Source organism: Anolis carolinensis, chromosome 1 (assembly GCF_035594765.1).
Source record: "Anolis carolinensis isolate JA03-04 chromosome 1, rAnoCar3.1.pri, whole genome shotgun sequence".
Classification (NCBI taxonomy): Eukaryota; Metazoa; Chordata; class Lepidosauria; order Squamata; family Dactyloidae; genus Anolis; species Anolis carolinensis.
The window spans coordinates 191,577,038-191,601,110 of record NC_085841.1 but is presented as its reverse complement, the minus strand read 5'-3'; the positions used below and the strand labels follow the sequence as shown (position 1 = coordinate 191,601,110).

The 24,073-nt window shown below is 37.7% G+C and overlaps 1 protein-coding gene across 1 annotated transcript in view; it reads left to right on the top strand.

The window, feature by feature from the left end:
- Positions 1-24,073, top strand: part of ttn (titin) — a 331,374-nt gene that overhangs the window by 203,130 nt on the left and 104,171 nt on the right. Inside the window, exons 149-176 of the mRNA XM_062969136.1 lie at positions 978-1,253; positions 2,400-2,675; positions 2,790-2,929; positions 3,819-3,945; positions 4,859-5,122; positions 5,235-5,501; positions 5,671-5,934; positions 6,027-6,166; positions 6,314-6,440; positions 6,608-6,874; positions 6,980-7,246; positions 8,609-8,875; positions 9,897-10,036; positions 11,631-11,757; positions 13,579-13,721; positions 16,008-16,131; positions 16,371-16,637; positions 16,945-17,042; positions 19,282-19,450; positions 19,546-19,812; positions 20,337-20,603; positions 20,709-20,987; positions 21,087-21,495; positions 21,604-21,728; positions 21,832-22,098; positions 22,793-23,062; positions 23,309-23,611; positions 23,713-24,015. Coding sequence (XP_062825206.1) covers positions 978-1,253; positions 2,400-2,675; positions 2,790-2,929; positions 3,819-3,945; positions 4,859-5,122; positions 5,235-5,501; positions 5,671-5,934; positions 6,027-6,166; positions 6,314-6,440; positions 6,608-6,874; positions 6,980-7,246; positions 8,609-8,875; positions 9,897-10,036; positions 11,631-11,757; positions 13,579-13,721; positions 16,008-16,131; positions 16,371-16,637; positions 16,945-17,042; positions 19,282-19,450; positions 19,546-19,812; positions 20,337-20,603; positions 20,709-20,987; positions 21,087-21,495; positions 21,604-21,728; positions 21,832-22,098; positions 22,793-23,062; positions 23,309-23,611; positions 23,713-24,015 — 6,240 coding nt within the window. The remainder of the gene's footprint in view (positions 1-977; positions 1,254-2,399; positions 2,676-2,789; positions 2,930-3,818; positions 3,946-4,858; positions 5,123-5,234; positions 5,502-5,670; positions 5,935-6,026; positions 6,167-6,313; positions 6,441-6,607; positions 6,875-6,979; positions 7,247-8,608; positions 8,876-9,896; positions 10,037-11,630; positions 11,758-13,578; positions 13,722-16,007; positions 16,132-16,370; positions 16,638-16,944; positions 17,043-19,281; positions 19,451-19,545; positions 19,813-20,336; positions 20,604-20,708; positions 20,988-21,086; positions 21,496-21,603; positions 21,729-21,831; positions 22,099-22,792; positions 23,063-23,308; positions 23,612-23,712; positions 24,016-24,073) is intronic.

Sequence of the window (24,073 nt, the reverse complement as noted above, 5' to 3'; positions counted from 1 at the left end):
AGACTCATACTGGATGTCTAAACTGAACACTTCTCTAGTCACTTCTTGGTCCTCCAGTTGACTATAGACTCATACTGGATGTCTAAACTGAACACTTCTCTAGTCACTTCTTGGTCCTCCAGAACACTTCTGTGGCATGCTTTGGCCAGAAGGCCAAAATATCCTTCTTTTCAGATTTTTAAAAAAGGTTCCAGTATATGCGGAAATAGTATTACATGAAGAGTCCTCCTCATAATACTTGGGTGGTTCTCAATCTGAGGTCCCCAGATGTTTTGGGCCTACAACTCCCAGAAATCCCAACCAGTTTGCCAGCTGTTGGGATTTCTGGGAGATGAAGGCTTGAGAAACACTGACCTACACTATACAGGCAGTCCCCAAGTTACAAACACCCAACTTACAAACAACTCATAGTTAAGAATGGGATGAGACAATAGGAAGTGAGAGAAATCTACCCCAGTAAGAGAAATTCACTCCTGAAAGAGTTATCATGGGGAAAAGATGTCTCAACTAAAACTTTCTCACCAATCCTTGTTTCCACAACAAGCCAAATTTTTCAAAATCCAATTATCAAAGGGAGAGAAAGTGGGGTGAAATCTCCTGATCAGAGGGACAGAAACAAGACAAACACCACAGGGATGTCAATCCTTCTCCATGCAGTCCAAAGCATGTAGATAGATAGATAGATAGATAGATAGATAGATAGATAGATAGATAGATGATAGATAGATAGATAGATAGATGATAGATAGATAGATAGATAGATAGATAGATAGATAGATAGATAGATAGATAGATAGATAGCATATACATTGGGGACTGCCTGTACATTGTTTCTTGGCCTATAATAACATTGTTTTATACACTGAAAAGGATAGAATTATCACCAAGCTGGTGTTAGGTGATCATTCCATTAAATCACCACACATGTGAAAAATATAACACGTAAATCATGTATCTGCTTTTATTCTCTTCCCCAGAACTACCAGTACGTTTTGTGAAGACTCTAGAGGAGGAACTTACGGTTATAAAAGGACAACCCTTTTATCTAAGCTGTGAACTGAACAAGGAGAGAGATGTGGTCTGGAGAAAAGATGGGAAAATTATCAAGACTAAATCTGGGAAGCTTACCTTGGGCATTATTGGTTTGCAGCATGCCATCACTGTCATGGATGCTGATGATACTGATGGTGGAGAGTACTCTGTGACCGTTGATGGTGTTAACATCAGCTGTAAATCAAGCGTTAAAGTTATTGGTGAGTTACATTCCTCTCTAAATTGTGTATCCTTGGTGTACACAAAATTGGGGTATGTTATGAAGAAAGGTGTGCTTAAACAAGATGTACTGTATCATATTTAATAACATAACAAAACCTAGATCCATGACATTACCAAGAGTCATCCTTAGGCTTCCGGTTTTAATACCAGACTTTAAAGCCTGCAATCATCCTAATCTTGCAACCCAGAAATAATTGAACTGAAGCCCCATCTGCATTGCCATATATTGAAGTCTGAAACTGCTATATATGGTCAGTGTAGATTGCTGTAATGCGGTTCGGTTCGGTTCAGTTAAACTGCATTATATGGCACTCTGGATGTGGCTTGAGTTTCAGAAGTGATGCATCTTGGCTAATTTATTTGATTTACCATTGGAAAAGGTATACTGATTTGTACTGATTTCCAAGTTTAACGACAAATGGAAAATGAATTACAGCTCTAATCCATAAATCCTTGACTAATTTTTCATATCATTATAGCCAAGAGGTCCATATGTGAAAGTTTCCTAGTTTTGCTTTATACATAGTAGTAAATGTTTTTTTTTGTTTTTTTTTCATAAAAATATTATGTTGATTTTATTGATTACCAAGTAGATTTATTAATTTAGCTGATTACCAACTAGAAAACAAATAACAAAGATCCAGCCTAAATCCCTATCTTCCTAAATGAGAAAGAGCAGTTGTCCTTGTATGCGCAGAGTTGTATAACAATGAAAGAAGATATAGATGAGAAACTCAAGCAGCCAGATACATTAAAATAAGATATTTATTGTGCATGCATAAGTGCCTGAATGTAAAAGTGTGCATAGGGCCCTCTAAGGCTGGATTCCTATATGCATTTATTTAGGAATAGGTGCTATTGAAGTCAATGGCTCTTTCTTCTAATTAGAGATGTAAAATATTTCAAGTCAGTGTATAGCCACATAGGATTAAGTTGAGCTCAACTCTATGAGTTTTATTTCTGAGTAGACATGCCCAGGATTGTGTTGTAAACCAGGAGAGGGAGGATGGCAAGGGGAGAAAATGTGAGAAGAAATCATGAAAATAACATAGTCTTCTGAAATGCTAAGAAAATGTAAAAAGCAGAGCATTTTTCATTTATCTTTATTGTGTTTTATCCTACAGAAATGATAAAAGACTGGCTAGTGAAACCGATCAGAGACCAGCATGTGAAACCAAAGGGTACTGCCATCTTCTCTTGTGATGTTGTGAAGGATACCCCAAATATTAAATGGTACAGAGGGGACGAAGAGATTCCTCTTGAACCAACCGACAAAACAGAAATTATAAAAGATGGACCTCATCTCTTCCTCAAAATTAAGAATGCCTTACCAGAAGATATTGGGGAGTATGCAGTGGAAGTTGAAGGTCGTCGATATCCAGCAAAACTGACACTTGGTGGTAAGAACGTTATTGCATTTGTACAATAGGCTTGCAAACTTCGTACAATAGAGACAGTGAAAATATTTCACAGATTACATACTTATTATTAATTCATTAATGTTTCATTGCCAGATCGTGAAGTTGAACTGCTTAAACCTCTTGAAGATGTTACTGTTTATGAGAAAGAAACAGCCAGCTTTGATGCTGAGATTTCTGAAGAGGATATTGCTGGGGAATGGAAACTGAAAGGAGAAGTTCTCAGACCTTCACCTGTAAGAATCTGTACTTCAGCATTTATGGCTTGAAACATATTGTGCAGCAATTGGAGTGATACTAGATAATACCGATTCAGACTGTTTTTGAGTCCTTTATAGAATATACAACTGTTGAGGTTTAATTATTATTATTATTATTATTATTATTATTATTATTATTATTTGTTTTTAGTAATACACATCAGCTAGAACACTAAATGTTTCACCTTTTCCAGGGATGCATAGTGATAAAAAGGGCGAGCAGACAAAACTTGTGAGATCCAATCAACCTTATTACCTCCGTGGTTGCTATACTTGCAGCCTTTTTCTTTCTTCTGCTGCCATCATTGCTGCTGTCTTATTTACTCCAGCATTGTGCCTGAAACAGGGTTGCGATCACTGTTTTTTTATGAAACTTCCAAATTTAAAAATGGGGGATCTTTACAAAACATAAAATAATTGATGGCGGGTGTATGCATGTCTTCAGATCACCAGTTAGTTTATGGTGATGTCACAAATTGAATAGGGTTCTCATAGGCCCCTTCCACACTGCTATATAATCCAGATTATCAAATCAGATAATCCACATTATCTGCTTAGAACTGGATTCTATGAGTCTACACTGCCAGATGATCTAGTTCAAAGCAGAGATCTGGCAGTGTAGAAGGGGCCTTAATGTTTTCTGATACATAACCTTTTAATGCAATCCCAGATTTTTTGTGCTAACATATGCTAGGATCTTTAGGAAGCTATGTTTAGCTCAGAGGGAAGGGAGAAATATTTTTATCCAGGGCAAAGAGTATGGCTATACTCTGAAGCAATGAAATTATGTCATCAGTTTTTTAAATGCAATATTTTGTCAGAGCAATTCCACTTTTTGAATCATGAAATATTTTATTTATTTCAGACTTGTGATATTAAAGCCGAAGGTGGAAAACGTTTCTTAACATTGCACAAAGTCAAATTAGACCAAGCTGGAGAAGTTCTCTATCAGGCACTGAATGCAGTTACTGCAGCTATCCTGACAGTAAAAGGTAATGTACTGCGCTCATTTTTCCCCGCTGAATCAAAAGAAAAGCACAAGCATACAAGTGTATGGATAAACTAGGACTAGCTTTGTTAACTATGTAATCAGGGTTGCCTAGTGTAGTGTGTGATCAAGTAGGTGTACATTTACATCTTCTTCAGTACATCAAGGGTGAGCAATCCCATACATCAGAAACAAGCCACTAAATCTAGATTGCCCCAACTCGACAAGGAAGTCTGAGCATGCAGATCCAAATACTAATTAAATTCAATTAAATTCCAAGCTAAACTGAATAACATAAAATGTTAAATAGATTTAAGAAAGGCATTTAAAATATCTTACAATACAATGTCCAAAGATGACAGAGGGGCAGAGCCAGGTTTTATATCTCTTCTTCTGTCCCTTTTCTCCCATTCTGCATTATGTCTGGTAATATGTTGCTCCTATTATTTATTTATTTATTTATTTCCATCATTTCTATCCCGCCCTTCTCACCCGAAGCGACTCAAGGTGGCTTACAAAACTGGCAGAATTCAATGCCAATACACAACAATTCAAAAGAATAAAACACAAGCAATTAAATACAGATTTAAAACAATACAAAATACCTGAGCCATTCATCCACAAAACCTTGTACATAAACCTTAGTCCAGACCAAGTCGAAGCCAACAAAACTTATTATTTGAACGCTTGCTCGCATAGCCAGGTCTTCACTTTCTTTCTAAAACTCAAAAGGGATGGAGCCTGCCGGATGTCACTAGGGAGGGAGTTCCACAGTTCCTAGTCTTCTCTCCTTCCTTCCGGAAGGGCAAATAGTGGTCCCCTCTTTGCACCCGCCACTACAAGTGACACAAAAATAAGAGGATCTTATATTATTCCCATCGTGTACCTAAAGAAAATTTTATCACTTTTATTTGCAGAAATCGAGCTTGACTTTGCTGTGCCTTTGAAAGATGTGACTGTACCAGAGAAGCGGCAGGCCAGATTTGAGTGTGTGCTCACCAGGGAAGCCAACGTCATGTGGTCTAAAGGCAGTGACATAATCAAAGTTGGTGAAAAGTTTGACATCATTGCAGATGGAAAGAAACATATTCTTGTCATCAACGATTCTCAGTTTGATGATGAAGGAGAGTACACCGCTGAAGTTGAAGGAAAGAAAACCACAGCAAAACTGTTTGTAGAAGGCAAGTTCATGACTATGGGAAGGATAGTGCAAAAGTTATAAGAATGAATAATCATTTGTAAATTTCAATAGCCATGACTATGTGACATTAATTGTCATTTCCCGATTTCCAGGAGTCAGGCTGAAATTCATCTCACCTCTCAAAGATCAAACAGTGAAGGAAGGAGAAACAGCTCACTTTGAATTTGAACTTTCCCATGATGATATGCCAGTGACCTGGTTCAAAAACGATAAGAAACTCCACACTAGCAGAACAGTTCACTTTTCTGCAGAAGGGAAGAAACACAAATTAGAAATACGAGAAGTGACCCTTGATGACATCTCTGAGATCAAGGCTCAAGTTAAGGCATTGCACACCGAGGCACAACTGAAGGTTTTAGGTAACGTGTCGTCATGTGTTGCAATTATTCAACTTTGTATGTATTTCTCTTTATGTATTCAAATCTTTTTTGTGTATTGACTGTAATTTGTGTTTTTTTTATGTATGTGTTGAAATTACTAACCTCTTCAAAAATTTTCACCACTTCATACCCAACTGATATCTTATAGAGGCTGACCCATATTTCACTGTGAAATTGCAAGACTATACCGCCATTGAGAAAGATGATATCATTCTGGAGTGTGAACTTAGCAAAGATGTGCCAGTGAAGTGGTATAAAGATGGTGAGGAACTTGTGGCTTCCAAGAGAATCTCCATAAAGACTGACGGCAAGCGCCGCATATTAAAAATTAAAAAGGTGTCAGATGCTGATAAGGGAAACTATGAATGTAGCTGTGGGACTGACAAGACCAATTCTGAAGTTAAGATTGAGGGTAAGTGCCTTCAAAAGGATCTGTTCAGAACCTTTTAGACCCCTTAATCAAGGCAGGAAGTCTGAGATGTCTTTATATACCTTTACTTACAGCTCGAATGATAAAAATAGAGCGTCCCCTATATGGACAGGAAGTATTTGTTGGAGAAACAGCTCGGTTTGAGGTTGAAATTTCAGAGCCTGATGTTCATGCAATTTGGAAGCTAAAAGGAGAAACTTTAACAGCTTCACCTGTAAGTCGTCACCCCCTTTTAACAAAACAAAAAAACCATAATACCAATTTAAAAAGCAAAATAAAACTTTCTTATGATATTATAAATAATCAGTGAATCATCAGAGCAAAATTTTTATTTTCCTCCCCCTGTAAAAAAAAAAATCAGGATTGTGAAATGATTGAAGATGGCAAGAAACACATTCTGGTCCTTTACAACTGCAAATTGGATATGACCGGAGAAGTGTCTTTCCAGGCTGCAAATGCTAAAAGTGCTGCTAACCTGAAAGTGAAAGGTAGGCTTCAGAAGGTGTCCCCATGTTGCAAAATTTATTAGTATCTACCAGCAATTAGGATTATAATGATGACAATAATAGTAGTTATTGTTGTTGTTATAATCCATTGCTGGTATCATTAACAGAAATCAATTCCTGACACTTTTCATTCCCTGATTTGATTTCAGAGCTGCCTCTCATCTTTATAACTCCACTCAGTGATGTCAAGGTCTTTGAGAAGGATGAAGCTAAATTTGAGTGTGAGGTATCAAGGGAACCAAAGAGTTTCCGTTGGTTGAAAGGCACCCAAGAGATCATAGGCGATGAGAAATTTGAAATCAGGCCAGAAGGCACAAAACATGCCCTGGTCATTAAGTCTGTGGCTTTTGAGGATGAAGTCAAATATATATTTGAGGCTGAAGATAAACACACAAGTGCCAAGCTGATCATTGAAGGTTTGTTTTGTCCCACTTTCCTCTTCTGACAGTGTGTTCACTTTTCAAATTTGTATCATTCTATTAACGACAATCTAAGTTTAATGGGATACTTTTATGGTTTAGGCATTCGTCTTGAATTTATAACGCCTCTCAAGGATGTAACAGCAAAGGAGCGTGAATCTGCAGAGTTTACTGTTGAGTTGTCCCATGACAACATCCCTGTCATATGGTACAAGAATGACCAACGGCTCCATACCACCAAAGTTGTGTCAATGAAGGATGATGGCAAATTCCATACACTGCTGTTTAAAGATCTCAATATTGATGATACTTCTCAGATCAAAGTGGAGGCTATGGGCAAATCATGTGAAGCAAAACTTATTGTTCTTGGTATGTGTGACCTGAGTGATTTACATAAGGGATCTTACTATATAAAGTCTCTTTCAGAAGTACAGGCACAACACTGTTTGTACAAAATCTATCCATAAGAACCTCCATCTCTCCTTTGAGGAAGATCTTGATATCCTCTCGGGAGACCCTACTCCAGATACCACCTTTTGGAGAAGGACTAGGGCTTTCTTGCAGGAGATGTTTATAAAGAGTTGGTCATAAAATCTCCTCTCCGCTATCTTTTTGAGGGACAAAAAAGGTCTTTCCTCTTTTAGAAAGCTTCTGAGGACTGACTATTGCTAGTTGTTGTGCTTTGTTATATCATTGCTACTCTATCTCTGACTCTTCTGTTATTTCTTCGTTTTGGTTTTGGCCTTATCGTTTTACTGTAGATGTCTCTGATCTGTACATTGTTATGAAATTTTATGTGACTAGTTCACTGTATAGCCATAATGACCTACTAATAGGAAAATAAGCCTTACTGAATTCAGTAGTGCTTCTTCCCAGGGAAGGATGCATAGAATTGCACCCTTCAACTTTTTTGTGTCTTAGATAAAACATGTATAAGCCTGAAAATGACCTGCATTAATTAGTTTCCAGTACATGTGTTGGGTTTTCTGTTAAGCTGTAAAGATGTCTTTCACATTAATTACTAGATCACAACCGTCTTCTAATAACACAATTTAAATTGAATTAATTAATCTCCTGTATTTAGCTGGTTATGACTACTTTTAGACTGAAAATAATATAAAAGAACTGATTGTCCTTATACTAAAATATACCTAAAATGGCAAAAGTAGAAAGCATGACAGGTTAATATTGGCTATCATTTTCTTTCCTGCCTTAATTACTCTAATAATTAAAGCATCAGACTAAGACTGTCCTTTTTCCCTTTAAACCATCAGAGTGGTTTTTATGTTTCTGTATAGCTCTGGTGTATTTTATTTTGTGCTGCTATTTGATTCTTGTTCTAGTCTCGTTCTAATTGCAGTATGGCGTTTATGAATTTTGGATGTCGTATTGTCTCTGTTTGTTTCCATTGTTGTAAGCCACCACCTTAAAAGAAAATAAACACGAACGCAGGATATAAAACTCTTAAATGAGCAGGAAAAAAATACATAGCTCATGGCCTGCCATGCTGCTTTCAAGTCTAGAGTTGGAAAATTTTCTAAAAGCAAAGCATCAACTGTTTTTGAGAATGACAAGTTGTTAGCCTTGCTTTCAGAAAGGTTTCACTCTTTCAGAAATCTATCCCTTTATAGGAAGAGGAAGGCTAATCCATTAGACTGACTTGGGTAAGTTGCGACATCTTTTGAGCATATTATAACCCTTGGAATGTCACATATTCACCTTAACTTGCAGAGGGGGATCCTTATTTTACTGGGAAGCTTCAAGATTACACTGCTGTGGAAAAAGATGAAGTCATTTTACAATGTGAAATTAGCAAAGCAAATGCTCCAGTAAAATGGTTCAAGGACGGACAAGAGCTAACTCCGTCTAAGAATGTTATTATCAAAGCAGATGGCAAAAAGAGAATTCTCATCCTCAAAAAAGCCTTGAAGAAAGACATTGGTCAATATACTTGTGATTGTGGTACTGACCAGACTTCCGCCAAGCTCAACATTGAAGGCAAGTTTATCGTACTGATGTATTCTTGCATGTTAAGTCATCTGGAGGATCTTTCAACTGGAAGGCAATATATATGTATATGCTAGCTGTAACCAGCCATGCATTGCTATGGCCTAATCTGGTTAAATTGGTAAGAAAGGATAGGGAAAAATATTTGTGGTGGTTCCAGGTGAATGATAACTCCCATAAATAAAGGTCAATATCCCCCAAACCTTTCCAGTATTTTCTGTTGGTCATGGGGAGTCTGTGTGCCTAGTTTTGTCCAGGTCCGTCATTTGTGTGGGTCTCTGTGGTCTATGGAAGTTGGAGCTGGATTGGGTAAAGATACTAAAAATCCCATCATTCATGGTCCATCGTCTTCCTATTGGCACCAGGACATGAAGTGGGTAATGGGGTGTCTGTGTGCCAAATCCGATCCATGTCCATTGTTCGTGGGGGTCGCAGTGGTCTGTGGGAGCCAATTTGGGTGAAGGTATTGCAAATCCCATCATTCATGCTCTGTCCTCCTCTAACTTCACCAGGACGTAAAGTGGCTCAAGGGGGGGGGGGGTCTGTGTGCCAGGTTTGGTCCTTATCTACCATTGGTGCAAGTCGCAGTGGTCTGTGGGAGCTGAAGTGTTTGAATGTACTGCATATCCCATCATCCGTGGTTCTCCCTCCCCCAAACTCATTTTACTCTGAAAACACGTATTGGTATGCAACATTGTGTCCAAATTTCAAGTTAATTGACCAACTACTTTTCGAGTTCTGCGTGCCCAAACGTACGCATGCTGTATTTTTGTATATAAAGATAATAAAGATAATAATAAGTAGTGGTATCTCTCGTTCATCTCTCTGGGGTCCACAAAAAGGATTTTCTAATAGCTAAGGGAGGAGGACACGGCTTTGCCACTATGGGGCATGGGTGTTCATGTCTCTGGTGCGACAAGTGTACAACAGTAGGCACGTGAATAATTTAAAATACTCGCCAGTTTGAATGGGTTTCTTGCCAGTCTAGTAATAATAGCTATTTTCTTTGCAGATCGTGATATTAAGATTGTGCGTCCCCTCTATAGTGTGGAAATATTTGAGACGGAGACTGCCCGTTTTGAGACTGAAATCTCTGAGGAAGATGTTCATGCTAACTGGAAACTGAAAGGGGAGCCCCTTACTCAGACACCTGTAAGCAGTAAATCATACATCAATGAGATTTGTTTATTAAATAAAATGTTCAAAATGATGCCTGCCAGAAACTTTGGCTTGGATTCAAAGAACCTTGTGTTTGGCACTTTTCTCCCCATAAAGTGTGGGGAAGCTTTGCCGATTTTCTTCTCATCTGAACCCCATTCGATTTCAAACAGTTGGTGAAACATACAAAGAAAAGGGGGTGCAAATGGGTGTCTTTTGATCCAAGCTTCTGGATCTGTGTGTCAAGCCCATCTACAGTAGAGTCTCACTTACCCAACATAAACAGACCGGCAGAACATTGGATAAGCAAAAATGTTGGATAATAAGGAGTTATTAAGGAAAAGCCTATTAAATACCAAATTCCATTATGATTTTACAAATTAAGCACCAAAACATCATGTTTTACAACAAATCGACAGAAAAAGCAGTTCAATACACGATAATGTTATGTAGTAATTACTGTATTTGCGAATTTAGCACCAAAACATTGCAATGTATTGAAAACACTGACTACAAAAAAATTGGCTACTAAAAATTGACTACAAATAAAATAAACTTACAGTAACAACATTGTCGGAAGTTAAATCTGTAGAAAGTTCAGTACTGTGAAGATTTTTAAAAATCTATGATTCTTGCCTGCCTAGACCAACAGCTGTGGATCCAGGCAGGAGGCAAACTGCGTTGGATAATACAGAACATTGAATGAGTGAAGGTTGGATAAGCAAGACTCTACTGTAGTTGCTTTAATTTTTGCTGTTAAATTACAGAGTATTTGGAGGTCAGTACTAAAAATATAAACATGCATCAGTTTTTTAAAAACTGCTCATAATTGATTCAAGATAGCACTCGCTGCTTTGTGAATTTAGGTGTACAACTGTTGTTTTGCATCAAAGAAACAGGGATCTACCTGGCCACGTATAAAGGAATTCTGGACTGAGATTACTAGTGTGTGATTTTGATTTACAGTAAACTCATTTCTACTTGGATATTTTTTAAAAGACATTTTAAAAAGAGAACAGAAGATTAGAGTGATTAGATGTTTTCTGTTCAGGGTGATAAAAGTGCAATACAACTGTCACCCAATATTTAGCTAATGTATTAAAAGATCTATTTTGTGCTAGAGATCATTTGGAAAGGAACTAGGCCCCTTCTACACTACCATATAATTCGGATTATCAAAGCAGATAATCCACATTATTTGTTTTGAACTAGATTATATGAGTCTACACTGCCATATAATCCAGTTCAAAGCAGATAATCTGGATTTTATATGGCAGTGTAGAAGGGGCCATAGTTGCAGAACCTCTGTATGTCAGCGTCATGTCTTGAATGGCTGTGTAATATTTTCATCTCAAATCAGTTCTGAACTGTCTATCAAGATATCAGACTGACCTATGTCAATACGTAGCAAAGGAACATAATGGTATTGATTCCTTTTCTAATGCAGAAGAGTACATCCATACAGGTAATTCAGAAACTAAAGTGAATGTTTTTCACTATAACCTATATTGTAGTTTTAAAGTTTTTGTAAGCTGGAAAAAAGTGTGTTAGCTCTAGATGTTATACATTATTTGGTTTCTTTTGGAAGGATTGTGAAATTAAAGAAGAAGGCAAAAGGCACTGTCTTACACTGTACAACGTGCACTTGAACCAAGCTGGGGGTATAGACTTCCAAGCAGCCAATGCCAAATCAAGTGCCCATCTTCGAGTGAAACGTAAGTATCTTTAAAACTCGCCTGTGATACATATGTATTTACATCAAATAAACATGCCAAAAATGAAGAATTTTAGTGTTACAGTATATCACATCGTCTGCAGTTTACCTGGAATGGGAATAGCTTGAGGATAAGGAGACGAATCAACCAGATAAGCTTGAGAGAGGAGAGGTTATTTCTTTTTTCTCCCATGCATATTATAATACAGTGTTCCCTCACTATTTTGCAGTTCATTTTTTGCGCCCTTGCTGTTTCCCTGGGGTGGAGGGGTTGTGGTCCAAGGCACTCTCAGAATGCCTTGGACCTTAATGCTATCCCATCAAAAGTGGTATCTATCTATCAAACTAACCAAGTAAACAACACAAAGCAACTCACAGAGGACTAGGCCGCGGTGGTGCCTGCCTTTCGTACATGCGCTCTCGCTCCACCCCCTCTTCCGGGGAGGCTTCACTGGCTTCCCGGGAATCCTGGGAGTTGCAGGTTTACAGCTTTCTCTGCCAAATTGCTGCCCGCCTCACCAAACTAAAACAACTATAGTGCAAAACAAGCTTGCGAAGGAGAGAAAAGCCACCTAACTACTAAAATAAGGTATAAATATTAAAATAAATATAGTGTCCCTACTTTGCGGATTTTCACTCACTTATTGCGGGTGGTCCTGGAAGGTAACACCTACGATAAGTAAAGGAACACTGTAGTTGTTATTATTATTATTATTATTATTATTATTATTATTATTATTATTATTTTATTATGACACAGCAAACAAGATAGACATGCTGGATTTCGTATCACAAAATCACAAGTCGAACACTTCCCAAGTGTCTAGGACTGTGTGATGTATTTTCGGATGATTCGTGCAGATCCCAGTAGGGTGGCCTTTTGCAGTTGGCAGATCATGATTTTGTCAATGTCTATTGTTTCCAAATGCTGGGTGAGATCTTTTGGAACGACACCCAATGTGCTGATCACCACCGGGACCACCTGCACTGGTTTCTGCCAGAGTCTTTGAAGTTCAATCTTGAGGTCCTGATAGCAGCTGAGTTTATTATTATTATTATTATTATTATTATTATTATTATTATTATTATTATTATTATGGTTATTTATACCATGCTTTTTCTCTCCATAAAAGAGACTCATGGCGGTATACAATAAAAGCATTTCCCCATTGATAAAGATTTATGCTTAATTTAATCTGATATTTTTAATTCAATTTGCATTTTTTTCTGTTATATCACAGAATACAATAACTGGATTGGAGGAAGAGGTTTAATTAGTTCATTAATTCTAATCACTCTAATATGGGGAGAGGGAAAACACCCAGGATAACTGACATATGACTTTGCATAATCAGGGGTTATGAAATGTCGATTATTACAAATGAAACTATTTGCTGCTCTTGGCATTTCCAGGTTTTGCGAAAGAGCACCCTGCTGACATTTGTGGAAAGTGCGAGTGCCCTGATAGACATGGATACTGTAGACAGTTGTCAACCACTTGTCTCAATATCCAATCGTTGCCCTTGCTATTTTGGAAGGCACATGCCTTATCTAGCAAGCGGCATGCAGGCCTTGGCAACTGGAGAGATGCAGAGCAACTTTCTTGCTGATCTTTTCGTTTCAGGGGATCAAGCTCTGCAAATAGGGAATCTCCAGTGACCAGACCTCCCCTTGAGGTCTGTGGGTCCAAGGGCCGTGGTCTAACTAGGGAATTTAAATAGCCTCAAGAAGAAGCTTAATCCCTCTCTTGGGGAAAGGCACTATAGAAATGCATAAGAGGTAAAAGTAGCTAATCTGAAGATGATTTCTTCTTTTCGCCAAGCTCGTGTCATTGGCCTGCTGAGGCCACTCAAGGATGTAACTGTGACGGCTGGAGAAACGGCAACCTTTGAATGTGAGCTCTCCTATGAAGGAATTGTAGTGGAGTGGTTCTTGAAAGGACAGAAATTGGAGCCCAGTGACAAGGTACGGAAGGCATTCTTTACTCATCTGTATTCTGCACCCGGTCTTGATATGTTGTTGTTGTTGTTGTTGTTGTTGTTTTCTTTTATGTATCTTATTATATTTACCCCGAGGGACTCGGGGAGATGGGACGGGGTACAAATAAAGTCTATTATTATTATTATTATTATTATTATTATTATTATTATTATTATTTATGTCTGCTCTTCTCCCCGCCCCAATTTCCTTCCCTCTTTCCCTTCCTCTCCCTCCTTTTCTAATTTTCCTCTTTCCTGCTGAAAGCAGTAAGCATACAGGACTAGAAGTAGTCTAATAATGGAAATACTAGACTGAAAATACAGTCTTTGACACTCATAGCTGGAAGGGAGCTTTGTGAACATTGTGAGGCTATTTTTGAGTAGACCCGCGTAGAGTTGCATTGTTTGAGTCTATTCTCACATAAATGTTGAAAAGTTTTGTTTTATGTATGAGAACAGTAGCTGATAGAAGGTAAAGATTCCAAAATGAAGTTGTAGGGCTTTTGTATGACTGCTCATGCAAGTACAGGAAATATTTGGTATTTCTGGCGAAATTTTCCTGATTCTTTCTCTCCATTGAATGCAGAGCTAACACCCAGTTCTGCATATAAGGGGATTAAAGGGATTGAAATTCCATTTCAGGCATTTGAGAGGACTTCCAGATAACTTTCTGGACAGAAGTGCTCGCTGAGCATTTCTCACTTGCTATTTATAACCGTTCATCAAGTGTGGTGTTAGCACTGAGTTGTGAACAGCCTGGTATTCAGTTCATTGAATATTAAAAGTGTTTTAACCTTAAGGCATGGATTGCAAGTAAAGCATGGACAGAGCTGTTTTCATTCAAAATATTATTTGTGCTGGTCTGATCCTCTGTTTAGGTAGTTACAGTATTGAATTTTCACAAGATTGATTCAGAGAAAAATTTCAAAGGAAAAAATGCAGGTCTGTTTATTTAAATGAAGGCCTAGTTGCTAAAAACTTGGTATTTACTACAATATTTGTAGAGTAATCAAAATGTATTTATTATGACATATCAAATTTAAAAGGCCAAAGTGTGATTAATTAAATGGCTAGTTGAATGTTATTGTTATTGTGACAAGCATTTTTGTGATATTAAAATGAATCACCAGAGTTCCCAGAGTGTTGAACAGATTCAAGATGATGAAAATCATAATTCCAATAGATTATAAGTAAATAGCAGCATTAAATCCTCTAAAATAAATTCACCACATCAAAGCAGAGGTCAACACAAAATCAGCATAATCATACATGACAGATAGGTACTTACGTTAATTGTTAATGGCAGTTCAAGGCATTAGAATTATGCCTCCTATTATATCATCAGTGTGCAAGATTTTATATTTTATTTCTAATTTACCTGTGTCTATTAAATTAAACAGGACAGGGAATAGAATTCAGAATCCTTCTACCACAATCTAATTCAAGATTATATATATATCAGACTTCAGATATATATATCAGACTTCAGCACACATCTTTCAACCTGAATCATAGAATCATAGAGTTGGAAGAGACCTCATGGGCCATTCAGTCCAACCCCCTACCAAGAAGCAGGAAATCACATTCAAAACATCCCGGACAGATGGCCATCCAGCCTCTGCTTAAGTGGCACGCTATGGTACACAGAGTCCATTACACATAGTTCTGCTTTTTGACTGAGATAGAATTGCCTACACACATTTTTAATTCCATCAACTATTAGTTTGGCCATGGGTTGTAAAGTGGGATTCATTCTCAGGATGCCATAGGAGAATAAATCCACTCACTAATGGGTTAATATGCCAACAAACCAGGTAGGAATCTTTTTCTGTCTACACCATTAAAATACCTTTCCTACCCCAGTAGTGTTTTCTTTCCTGCTCTGCCAATCTGTCATGGCCTATGTACTCAGGTTCTGTACTAAACTTTGGGAACCTTCTCCAGGGCTTGTGGAGAACATAGAACAGCAATTAGAAATCAGGAAGACTCCAGTATGTACTCAAAAATTTAGGGATCTATACTTAGGAATGAACTGCAGTTTATATAGGCATACATATGTTAATATAAATACGGTAAGGTTAAGATAAAGTTTCAGTGTGATTTGTTTAAAGCTACGGACAATGCGGTCGCTGCTGCCCGCTTTTGGTCTAAAACTATTTAGCTGGTTGTGATTCCTTTATTTCATCACTTTTAAACTTATGTATTATGACACGAAATAAATAAAAGTGTGATTAATTATGACACCTGTTCTTCTCAATACTTTTTTTAAAAGATCGTACCCCGTGCTGAAGGAAGAGTTCACACCATTGTTCTCAGGGATGTGAAATTAACTGATGCTGGAGAAGTCACATTAACAGCAAAGGATTTCAAGACAAAAGCAAATCTCTTTGTTAAAGGTAATCATTTTAAAATATCAACATGTTCTGTAGTGCAGGGTATTGATCTGTACCAGATATAGTGCCTAGGTGAAAAGCAGTATTTTTTAGGCTTAAAACACTGTCATTCAGTATTTCATTCATATTTAATTCCTTAAACAAATGTAAGACTGATAGATAGCTCATAAGCCTTTTAATGGGAGGGGGGGAGTCCGATAGTGTCCTTACAATTTATGGGATTTACTCCTCTCTCCTATCAGAACCACCTGTAGAGTTTACAAAACCACTTGAGGACCAGACCGTAGAAGAGGAAGCCACTGCAGTACTTGAATGTGAACTTTCCAGAGAAAATGCCCCTGTGAAATGGTTCAAGAATGGCCAGGAACTTCACAAAACAAAGAAATATGACATCATTGCTGACGGCAGAGTCAGGAAACTTATAATTTATGGTTGCACTCTTGACGATGCTAAGACATATACTTGTGATGCTAAAGATTTCAAGACCTCTTGCTTCTTGAATGTTGAACGTAAGTATAATCATAAGTTCCTTATGAAAAACTAGATGTATAATTGCATTATTCCCTGTGAGGGAGGGAATGCACTAATGCCATATGGGTGAGTCAGTCTGATATTATGTAGTAAACCTAAATCTGGCTTATTCCATGGAATGTTTCTTTCCTTTCGTCCCCCAAAACAAACTGCAATTTATTTTTATTTAGTTTTGCTAATTGGTGCTTGTCAATAAATAGGAAAGGCTTTCATGATAACTGATAATTTTAATGGAGTTGTGGGCAGTATTCAAGCTTGAAATGTTTGTTTATCATTTCTTTGTAGCACCCCATGTTGAGTTTACAAAGCCCCTTACTGATCTTGAAGTTAAAGAAAAGGAAGTTGCTCGGTTTGAATGTGAAATTTCCCGTCCAACAGTTAAGGTATGTGTAGGTTATGTTTGTAACGTTTTTCAAATATTTGAGCTTCTCATCAGATTTTGTATAAAATCACAGCGATTTGATCAAAAATCAGATCTACTCTCTTTAAAGAGTAAAGTTCTAGCGACTATGCAGATCATTTTAAAGTTGGGTCTGATCAAAGTCAAACCAAAACCCCACCAAGGCCGCTTTCTCTCTCTGTCATTCTTGCAGCTAATTTAAAAACATTTTACACAATGCATGACTACCAATTAAAATAAAATACGAAAAAGAAATAATAATATTAATATTCATGGTTATTGTATTTCACTTTGGTTATATATTATAGAACCCTACATCATATACTGTATAGCAATGGTTATTCAACCATCATATCTACATCATTTCTTCTGGTGTACTTCTTTTGATTCAGTGAATTTGGAAGCATTTCATATGCACAATACAAATTGTTCAAAGCATACATTCCCAAAAACTCAATGTGTGTATAATCTTATTAAAATGGCAATAATACTCCCACTGAGGGAGACTTGTCACATTTCATTTCCTGCTCCCAAATAACTGATTTGTGCTACTGGCAATTATGTAAAAGGTTGCATACTCCACCAGCTGAACAATTGGAGGAACCCTGCTCAAAACATGCTTTGATAGGAGCAGTCCCTAAGTGTGATAAAAATAGATATAACAATGCTTGCTTTCAAATACATGTTGCCCTTAATTACATAATACAAATTGATTGAATTTACATTAAAATAAATTCAGAGTATACATACTGTAAAATGTTCATAATTGGTTGCATGTTCACATGAATTTAGCTACACCCTTTGCAGAATGTTGGTTTATATTTAGCTTAAAGTGTTATTAACTTATGCTATTTATTGCAGCAAGTACATTTAGATTCAATTCCTCCATTTTTTGCTATAAAATCCTAATGATATTTTGTGTGTGTATGTGCCCTCATGTCGCCTGTTGACTTGTGGTGACCCTATACATTTCATAGGACAAGAAAGACTCAGAGGCTGCTTTGCCACTTCCTTCTTATCAACTATAGCCTATAGGATCTGGTGTTCATTGGCAGTTTCCCATTCAAGCACTAACCAAGACTGGCCCAACTTATCTGGTGCCTTCAATGCATTTAGGCCATGCTAATCTACCATAAAAGGTAGCAGTTTCCTGACATTGTGAAAGGAGACATCCAGGAATTATGTGTGCTAGATGTTGGCAGACAATGCCAAAGTACAGCTCTATCCCAATCCAAAGATACAATAATTGGCCACAAGTGTGTGTATATATATATATATATATATATATATATGCTCATGCACACCACTGCCAGTTTGGCCACTTCACCCTCCATCTCGGGCAGCCCAATGCCATATAACCATGATGGCAGAACATCTTGCCCTGCCAGCAGAATGTTCATAAAAAGATACTAAACTGAGATTGTAGTACTTGCCATAGCATAAAAAAAAATTCACTAAAATTACAATAATGCTTGGTAAGGTAGAAGACAATAGGAAAAGAGAAAAACCACTTACAGGTTGAGAAACACAATCAAGAAAGTGACCACCCTAGCTCTGCAAGACCTGAGCAAGGCTGTTGAGAACAGAGTGACTTGGAGCTCTCATTCATGGAGTCACCATAAGTCAAAGTTGAATTGATAGTAGTGAATAACAAAGTCATACAAGATCTCAATTATATCTTCATGTGATATGGCAATATAATAATAATAATAATAATAATAATAATAATAATAATAATAATAATAACTTTATTTATACCCTGCCACCATCTCCCCGTGGGGACTCGGGGCGGCTTACATGGGGCAGAGGCCCAAACAACACAGAACAAAACATAAACAACATAATACAAATATAACACTATGTGTCATGATTTTTGTCCCCGGGTTAGAAATACCATTCTGTAATTGGTTCTATCACAAAAACATGGAAAAGGTTTCTTAAACTGCAAAAATTTTGTTTTTGTGGGACATTCTGCGACATTTTTGCTATATTTTTCAATGAATATCTCATAGAGTCTCAATCAGTTCAACATACCATAGTTTGTGCCAGCCAAAAAAACAATGTTTCTGGAGTATAACAACTACTTTCAAAATAAATACTCCACAGTCAAACAGGAAATAACACTTTCAAGCCAGGAACACAACATTTTTCAAATATTTGTTACATAGTGTAATTAATCATTTAACCAATTTGCTATTTTGTCTATCTATTTGAATAATTAGGCACTGTGGTTCAGAGATGGTGTTGAAATACGAAAAGGCAAAAAATATGACATCATAGCTAAAGGTGTCCAGAGGATACTTGTCATCAACAAATGTCTACTTGATGATGAAGCAGAATATGCATGTGAAGCAAAAGGGGCCAGAACCTCGGGCATGCTCACAGTCATAGGTAAATGAGCTCAAGTTTTCCATTTACTTTATATAAAGTAGCAATAGCTTAATTACAGTTGTACTGAAATGCTGCTATGCTTTTTTGTTTTATAGAGGAGGAAGCTACCTTCACCAAAAACCTTCCTAATGTTGAGGCCAATGAAACAGATACTGTCAAATTGATTTGTGAAGTTTCAAAGCCTGATGCAGAAGTAACTTGGTTCAAAGGAGATGAGGAGTTGCCTGATGGGGGTAGATATGAACAGATTGCTGATGGCCGGAAGAGAATTTTGGTCATCCACAATGCTCGTCTTGATGATGCAGGTGCATACAGCTGCAAACTTCCAAGCACAAAGACAACTGGGAAACTCAAGGTCCATGGTAAGAAATTTACTTTGGAATCTTTCATAAGGAGATGCTTCCATGTGGTGTACATATAATTGAGTAGATAGTGAATAGATAGTAGAGGGTGTGGGGAGGGAGAAGGGAATGAAAAAGGAAAAAAGTATGCTACCTAGGTAGGTAAAGGTTTTCCCCTGACATTAAGTCCAGTCATGTCTGACTCTGGGGGTTGGTGCTCATCTCCATTTCTAAGCCGAAGAGCCAGCATTGTCCATAGATACCTCCGAGGTCATGTGGCCGGCATGACTGCATGGAGTGCCGTTACCTTCCCGCCGGAGCGGTACTTATTGATCTACTCACATTTGCATGTTTTCGAACTGCTAGGTTGGCAGGAATGCTACCTATGGTGATGTATATAAAAATAATAAAGAAAAAAAATGAAAAAAAACTCTATTCCAAGCTGTCCTCATGTAATTTAATTTGGGAGATATTAGGTTTTTCCTGTTAGCTAGAGCATTTAACAGCCTATAAATAACTTTTTAATATGCACATCTTTGTTTCAGAACTTGCCGCAGAATTTATAACCAGACCTCAGAATGCCGAGGTACTTGAAGGAGAAAAGGCAGAGTTTTCCTGCTCAGTATCCAAAGATGCCTTTGAGGTTCAGTGGCTTAAGGGTGATACCATTCTCGAAGCTGGTGATAAATATGACATCATTTCTGATGGTAAAAAGAGAACCTTGGTTGTTAAAGAATCCGTCCTGGATGATGAGGGGACCTACGCTGCCATGGTTGGTGATGCCAAAGCTAAAGCTCGCTTGAGAGTGATTGGTAAGTTTTGTGGGTTTTTCTCAGTACATCTGTGAACATATAGTTTTTCTTTTCTGCTAAGGCGCACACAAACATTTGCCAATGATATGTATATTCCAATTACAGAAAAACTCAGGATTGTTATTCCACTGAAGGACCAAGAAGTTAAAGAGGGCCAAGAGCTTGTCTTTAACTGTGAAGTTAATACAGAAGGTGCCAAAGCTAAGTGGTACAAAGATGAAGAACCAATATTTGATAGTGCAAAATATATCATAGTCCATAAGGATCTTATTTACACACTAAGGCTCAGAGATGCTAATTTGAATGACCAAGCAACCTACACTGCAGCACTAGCAAACCAAAGAGGCGAACATGTGAAGACTTCTGCTTCTTTAACTGTACTCGGTAAGTGTTTTGCATTTCTAAAAAAATGCAGTCTTTCAGTCACATCCAAATTTGGATTAAGATGTAAATCAACCTGTTTGCTAAATTATCTCCTTACAGAGGAAGACCTTAGAATTGTTGAGCCTCTTGAAGACATTGAAACCATGGAAAAGAAAACTGTCACATTCTGGTGCAAAGTCAACCGTCTTAATGTAACTCTCCAATGGACAAAGAATGGCGAAGAAGTCACCTTTGACCGCCGGGTTTTGTACAAAGTAGACAAATACAAACATTCACTGATCATTAAAAATTGTGGATTCGTAGATGAAGGAGAATACACTGTCACTGCTGGCCAAGACAAATCTGTGGCGGAGCTTATCATTACGGAGGCACCTACAGATTTCATTGAGCACTTACAGGACCAGACTGTCACTGAGTTTGATGATGCTGTCTTCAGTTGCCAGCTTTCCAAAGAGAAAGCAAGTGTGAAATGGTACAGAAATGGACGAGAAATAAAAGAGGGGAAAAAGTAAGTTGCATTTTTTTATACTGAGTATATAGTAAACGTAAAACACTGAAGTTTGTTTCTAGATTTAATATGTAATCTTCTCCTCCCCCACCCCCATCTATTATAAAGGTACCAGTTTGAAAAGGATGGAAATTTGCACAGGTTAATTATAAAAGACTGCAGGCCAGAGGATGAATGTGAATACTCCTGTGGAGTGGATGACAGGCGATCCAGAGCAAGGCTTTTCGTTGAGGGTAGGCTTACCATTTGGATTTATTTCTCTTTCCAGTTTCCAGTGTTCTTGTTTAAATCAAAGAGCTCAAGCACATAATATTTATTTATTTATATTTCTACTAGAAATCCCTGTGGAGATCATCAGGCCACCACAAGATATGTATGAAGCTCCCGGCTCTGATGTCATCTTCTACGCAGAATTGAATAAAGACAAAGTGGAGGTCAAATGGCTGAGAAACAACATGATTATAGTGCAAGGAGACAAACACCAAATGATGAGTGAAGGAAAGGTCCATAGGCTGCAAGTCTGTGAGATAAAGCCACGTGACCAAGGAGAATATAGATTTATTGCCAAAGACAAAGAAGCTCGAGCTAAGCTAGAACTGGCTGGTAAGCTTTTGAAATGTACTTTAAAATAATAATAAAAGGGAGAGGATATTTATAGGAATATTTGGAAGTTTTCCTATCTTTTTCTGTATGCAAATTCCAGGCCTTAAAAGTGGTAATAAAAATGGTCTCAAACAAGGGTATCTAAATTGTGATACATTATTAATGATACATTAATAGTGTCACATACCATTTTATAGCATCCAACTATATACATTTATATATGTTTAATATGGTGTAGTGATTTGAGCACTGCAGTTCCAACTGCCTGCTCCTAAACTTTCCAAAAACCTGTTTTAGAAGTTTGCTAATCTCCCAAAGCCAGATAGGGAGTAGGTTCTATAAATGCAGGAGGGAAGGGAGGAAAGAAAGCTATGTAACATGTTGCAGCCCTAGAAGACTTACAGTCTACTTTACACTGTAACCTCTGCCTTTTGGGAAATCAGTAACATGTTTATCCAATGAAGATGGATTATCGAGATGATGGTTGCAACCACAAGGCTACATAGGTCTCTATAATTCAGTGAGGAGTTCATGATACAACCCAGTTCCCAATTGTAATTTTACTCTTCTGAAACATTGCAACGTATCAAAAAGAACATTTCACTGTGAGGTTTTTTGTGTCAAAATATATACTTAATGTACAGTTTGTGAAACACATTTTGAAAATTCCCTTTTTCATTGATGTCTTCTCTAGCTCCTCCAAGAATAAAGGCGGCTGATCAGAATCTTGTGGTGGATGTTGGGCAGCCATTGACCATGGTTGTTCCATACGATGCCTATCCGCGTGCAGAAGCCGAGTGGTTTAAGGAAGATGAAGCCTTACCCACTCAGACTGTCGACACAACTCCTGAAAGTACTACATTCAGAATTTATGAAGCAAAGCCATCCCACAAAGGAAGTTACAAAATTGTACTTAAAAATAAACATGGCCAAGCTGAAGCACACATCAATGTTCAAGTTATTGGTAAGCTCATCACTTCCTGTAATTTTGTCTTTCATGAATCTTTGTTTGATTTCATGTTTTTGATGGCAACAGGTAGTAACCAAGATGTCTCCATATTAACATAGAAAGGGAAAACCCTAGTACAAAAGTAAAATAGAACTAGGAAATAATAAGAGTTAAAACATGTAACTAATTGAGAGACTACTAGCTGTATCAGATCAAAAGCACATTCTCATTTAAGTAAACTTTTTTTCCTTTTAATTTCAGATGTCCCTGGCCCAGTTAGAAACTTGGAAGTCACTGAAACCTTTGATGGTGAAGTTAGCCTTGCCTGGGAAGAACCAGAAAGTGATGGTGGTAGTAAAATCACTGGGTATGTTGTTGAAAGGCGTGACGTCAAGCGTAAGACCTGGATATTAGCAACTGATCGTGCTGATAGTTGTGAATACACAGTGTCTGGCCTTCAAAAGGGAGGAGTTGAGTATCTCTTCCGTGTGAGTGCGAAAAACAGAGTTGGCACTGGTGAACCAGTTGAAACCGACAAACCTGTTGAAGCAAAGAGCCGATTTGGTAAGAGTCAATTCAAATACCTTGGGGAAAGTAGATTGTTTAGGTTCTGTTGAAAAAGAGCAACATCATTCTCTCTCTCTCTCTTTCTCTCTACTTTGCAGAGGTTCCAGGTCCTCCTCTCAATGTACAAGTGGTTGATGTGAATAGATCAGGTGCAACTCTTACTTGGGAACCACCAGATTACGATGGAGGCTCTCCAATTACAGGCTATGTTGTTGAACTGCGTGACAGAGCTTCAATCAAGTGGGAACCAGCCATGACCACAGGAGCACATGAATTATCTGCAACATTGACCGATGTGGTGGAAAACAAAGAATACTTTTTCAGAATCAGAGCCCAAAACCAGGTTGGAGTTGGCAAACCTAGTGCTTCTACACACGCAGTGAAGATAATGGATCCAATTGGTTAGTATGAAAGTAGTAATATGGGCAATTTTCCCTGTAACTTTTTGAAAATAGTATT